This window comes from Fulmarus glacialis, unplaced genomic scaffold (genome assembly GCF_000690835.1).
Source record: "Fulmarus glacialis isolate BGI_N327 unplaced genomic scaffold, ASM69083v1 scaffold13621, whole genome shotgun sequence".
NCBI classification, from domain to species: domain Eukaryota; kingdom Metazoa; phylum Chordata; class Aves; order Procellariiformes; family Procellariidae; genus Fulmarus; species Fulmarus glacialis.
The window spans coordinates 15,497-20,518 of NW_009192200.1; the positions used below are offsets into that span (position 1 = coordinate 15,497).

The 5,022-nt window shown below is 38.4% G+C and overlaps 1 protein-coding gene across 1 annotated transcript in view; it reads right to left on the reverse strand.

The window, feature by feature from the left end:
- The window catches only part of NEK4 (NIMA-related kinase 4), a 15,940-nt gene extending 11,711 nt beyond the window's left edge, over window positions 1–4,229 (reverse strand). The window contains 3 exon segments of the mRNA XM_009586977.1: window positions 209–406; window positions 1,423–1,689; window positions 4,026–4,229. Of these exon segments, the coding sequence (XP_009585272.1) occupies window positions 209–406; window positions 1,423–1,689; window positions 4,026–4,229 (669 nt within the window).
- Window positions 4,230–5,022: the final 793 nt, after the last annotated feature.

A 5,022-nucleotide genomic window follows, 5' to 3' on the forward strand; every position in this document is an offset into this window, starting at 1 on the left:
ATGAATTCCCACCTACTGCAGCAAACACAGTTCCAGAAACAAAGGTCCCTGCAAATCTCTCCCATTTTTTTGTTTGGTCTTTGGGGACATTAAAAAGCATTGGAAGCAATAAGAAATTAAAAACAATAGATAAGATTGTAAATTTCTCAGACAAACAAAGTAAGTTGCCTAACAAAGTAGAAATGACATTTGCACTAACATACTCTACCTTGTAGTTGTAGGGTTTGTTAGAGAAGAGTTCAGGGCTCATGTAGTATGGTGTGCCTATGAGAGTGCTGGCCATGTCGTATTGGTTTTCCAACACTCTGGCTATTCCCAGGTCACCCACTTTGATTATATTTGTTCGTGTCAAAAAAACATTTTGAGTTTTAAGATCTCTGTGCAGAATGTGCTTTTCATGTAAATACTGAGGGGAAAAACCATATAAATAGAGTTAAGTAACTCCTAATTGGTTCTTCTACACTGAAAAGTAAAATCACATCACACAAGTCAAAGAGGGAAAAATACAAATGCAGAAAAGACACGTACATCACTATCAAAGTCAGGAGTGCCCCTGCTAAAGACAGTACTAGTGAATTAACATTAAGAATGACTGATATAGGCACGAACCCAAAACTTGGCACTGCTTTAGCGACATCTCCCTGTGTGGCTCTAAGAAGCCAGCAGAAAAGAGGAAATAGAAGTTAAGACTCAGGCTTTAACTCACTTTCTGCTGCTGCCATTTCTTGACAATCAATTCCTAGTCTTAAGTATAAAATTTCAGTGGAAAATACAATGTGAGCTTTGTGTAAACAGGGAAGATAATTAGCCTTATAATACACAAGAACAGACAGTACTGTAGAATTCTGTTAGGTCTGATCACAGCAGGCAACTTTAAGATAGAATTTTTCTGTCCAATTTCTTATTTCTTAGTATTAACATTTATATCTGTTCTTTATTACTGTAACAATTGTCTTTAAAGTTTGATAACCTCCAATGACTAAATTTCAACAGAGTGAGATAAGATTTAATAGAAATGATGAATTAGTAGTTTAAATTTACCATTAAAAAACACCAGCAAAACCACAGAACACAAAATGCTTCTGAAATAATCTGGTTTTTTTCTTTTAAATTACATTTTGTAAATTTAATCTAAACTTGCAAACCAGAGAAGCATTTCAGGCTAGAACTGCGAACACCCTGGAGGTTACCACTGTCTACTGTGACACAGAGGTGTAGACATAAAATATGATAGCAATTTCTTACCTAAAATAGTTAATTTGACTGCAATGACCTATGAACATTTTTAATGTACTAATAACCATTGTATTTAGATGCTAACCCAGCCAAACTGGAATTCAAAGTCTGCAGCCCAACTATGGAATTTTTAAATGCAGAAAGAGCCAAATTAAATTTATATCTGAAGGTGACAAGTTATTTTACCTGCAGTGCCATGGCAATCTGGACAAACCACTCCACCACCTGATTCTCAGGCAAAAGTTTTCCCTTCTGCTCCTTGAGTTTGTGATACAGATCTCCTCCCTCGCAGAAGCCCATAACGATATATAATAGGCCATCTTCCCCCTGCCAGGACTCTCTATAGGTGACTATGTTCGGGTGTTTCAACTGGGATAACAACTGTGCCTCTTGTTCTGCTGCTTTCCTCTCTCGGTTGGAAGCATTTTTAAGGTTTAACTTTTTGATGACATACTGTAAAAGAAATTGCAAGGTATATCATAGGAGATGAAAGTAACTATGAAGAAGCCCTAGGGAATTCCCCAAATCTAAAGTATTTGAAATCTCCACACATTATTCTATGTGGACACTGCAATTTGTCTAGCAGTTACACATCATTTCTACCATTACACTGTAAAAATAGAATAGTGTGGCTATTCTACCTGAATAGAACTCTGCACAGGAATTTTGTGGTGTTTTGCTTTCTTTTGACTAATGTTCACACTTACCTTTTTTTCTTCACTCTCATTTTCAATGTGTGTCTATCATTCACCTCTTGAGCCTGAAATACCTGTTTGTGCATCACAATTACTCTCAAACGGGCCACTTCAATAGTAACTTTAAAAAGATAATAACATTAAGGAAAGTATGCAGTCATATGCAAAAAATTACAATGGATGTCTAGAATAAAAGTCATCTGGCTAGACTTATTTTGGTCTTCTCTGCTAGAAAATCAAATCCAACTCCTTTCATTTTATTTTAAGGAAAAGTGGACTTTTCCTTTCACTTCTGCAGAAATGAAACATATGTTCTTTGTAAAAAAAGAGAAACTCAAGAAATAACATCTCACAACTTTGGCGAACACAGATCATACATTTGAAGACCAAAAAAGTTGTTAAAATCTCAGTTTCAAGGCTTAGATTACAAATTCTCATTGTCATATTCACAAGAAATACCTAATAGAGCTGAATTTCTGAACACACAGAATAATGCTGCTGAGCTTTTCAGGTCAGTTCATTCTTTTCTTAAAAAACTTGTACCTGGCAGAAGACCTCCAAGGCAGAACTGACTTGGGATTAATTGCTTTGTACAAAAAGTCTACAAAACAGTGAAGCTCGGAGAATAGGAAAAAAGCTTCTATCAGGAAAAGAAATGTAGCAAGCAGAGATGCAGTTGGGGGGCTGGTACATTTAGGGGCACATTGAAAAAATACTTTCTCAAAACCTGAAAGCAGACGTAATTTACTTTTTTTAAAACTTGCCTTAAAACTGTATCTGTTGCATTTATGAGTTTTTGCATATGCAGGCTTAAACTTATTCAAGAAGATATTAACTACAGGGAAGTAGAGGCTCTTGGTCATACTGAAAGAGCCAAAAGGTCTTACGCTCATTCCTAAATATCTTTTATTCTGTATTAAGATGGGTTTAGAATTTTTTAAAACTTTATGAAAGCTGTTATTTACTTCCCTAATATGTATTATGTCAAATGTATTTCTAAGGAATTTCAGGTTTTAGCAAAAATATAATTGAAGCTGAAGATGAGACTATAAAATCCACAGCACACATTCATCATACACAGCACCAATATTTAGGCCTGACCTGGCCCCCTTCCTGATGTAAATTTTGTGGTATCGGCTTTCCACGGAGCAATCATGCCATGGTATACACCTGACCCCACTCTTACCTGAGAGCTTTTAAATCAAAAAAATTTTTACTTACTCAATTTCAGCGTCCCTGGCAATTGCTTAGGGTGTCTACTTCCCAGGCTAGCCCTATTAATTTAGTCCAGCACATTTAATTAGTGTTGAGGAAGATTGCCCCCTATATATCAAGGGAACCAATTATGCAGAAATCAACGGTACCTCGTGATTTTGTGTTTCAGAAGTCTGCTGGATATTAGACAAGCTCCTCAATTCTTATAACCTGTGATGATGCACAGCTGCCAAGAGCAATATAACAAAACTAACTGTGTACAACAACATCTAAGTTTAAAATAAAACAGAAATGCTGTAACTACGGTGTTCTATATGACAAGCCAACTACAACTGTATCTTCGGACGTGAAAACCAAAAGCTTTAAGCTTTACGTCAGCATCTGTCTCTAGACCATATACTACCGACATGCAAAAAGCATGCATATAGCCTAACTTTAAACCTGCCATTGGTTATATATGGTTTAATGAGCATGTTATCCTGGCAAGATTCCCATGAAGTCTACTGCAATGCTCTTCCACCTTATTTGATACCAAATTGTGTACAAATTGGATTTGTTTGTTTGTTTTAAACATTTGGAGCCACTTGACCTTCTCCACAAAAAAACAGCATTCAGTTAACAGCAAATACACTTAAGTAAAACATAATTTCTCTCAGAACATGCCAAAGCCACAACAAAAAATCACGATCATCCTGCTACAGAAGAAAGTTTATAAAAGTTGGCAAAAGATAAGACACAGTAAAACACATCAAATATTTAAGTTAAAATAACAACGATAAGGAAGCAAGCTCTTGCCAATGTTAATGATCAGCAGCATGACAAAGAGGTGAAGTTCAAGGACCTGTATAGGGTTGAAAGTCACCTCAATACACTGTTTACTTTTAGGACGACGAGGTTAGCAACTCTTTGCGGACATTGGACTATGCACTGTGGTGACGGGCCTGGAGGGAACAAGTGCTGCCATCGCTGCTCACAACCCACAGGTTGTAGGGATTTGCCTTTGGATTCCAGCCTCTTCCCTGCCTTCGTCCAGAAAGGACACACCCTCTGATCACCGCTGGGCACAAACGCTTCTCCCATCATCTCTAGTCAAATCCTGGGCATAAGGCTCACACCCAAGGTTTCTGCGGTACTGTGGATGCTCTCCATCCCCATTTCTTTATCCTCTTGCATTTTCTATCAAACACATCTGCTTTGGCCAGACAAGACAGATTATTTCGGATTTCCAACAAAAAGGCAAAGAAAAAAATGCTTGCACTTCAATTCTGACGTGACCAAAACTTTGCCAGGTTCTGCCGCAGTTGATACAGCAAACACAAATCCCATCTTCCTCCAGCAGAGCTGATGCCAACACCAGCAGCTGTTTTTTCCAGCCTTGCTATCATTTTTATCTCCACCACACGTGCATGTCTTAAAGAGACTACAAAAGCAGTTACAAGCCAAGAGCAACCTTTCCTGCTTCGCGCTATAAAGAGTGGGATGTATTTTCCTGTCACCCAAGGGACTAACAAAGCTAGGTTTTCCTCCCGAAAACAAGGCATTATACATTTTTTAAAAATAATAAGTAGTTTTATTTAAATTAAAAAAAAAGTGAGGATTTTGGGTTGGTTGGGATTTTTTTTTTAGATTAAAAGAGGGGAGAGGGGGGGGAAGTCTTCTCCACACCTTTAAAAAGTCTTCAAAGACAAGGGAAGAAAACAGGAATACCTCGACGGGCAAGCCCCGCTCACATGGCTGCAATCGCACCTCAACACCAGGTCATGGTCATAGCGGCACCCCGAGACCAGGCCACAGCCCTGGTAGTGCCCGGGGCTGTCGCCAGGGCCACATGCCAAGGCCAGACCGCAGGTCGCACCCCCAACCAGGCCACGGCCCC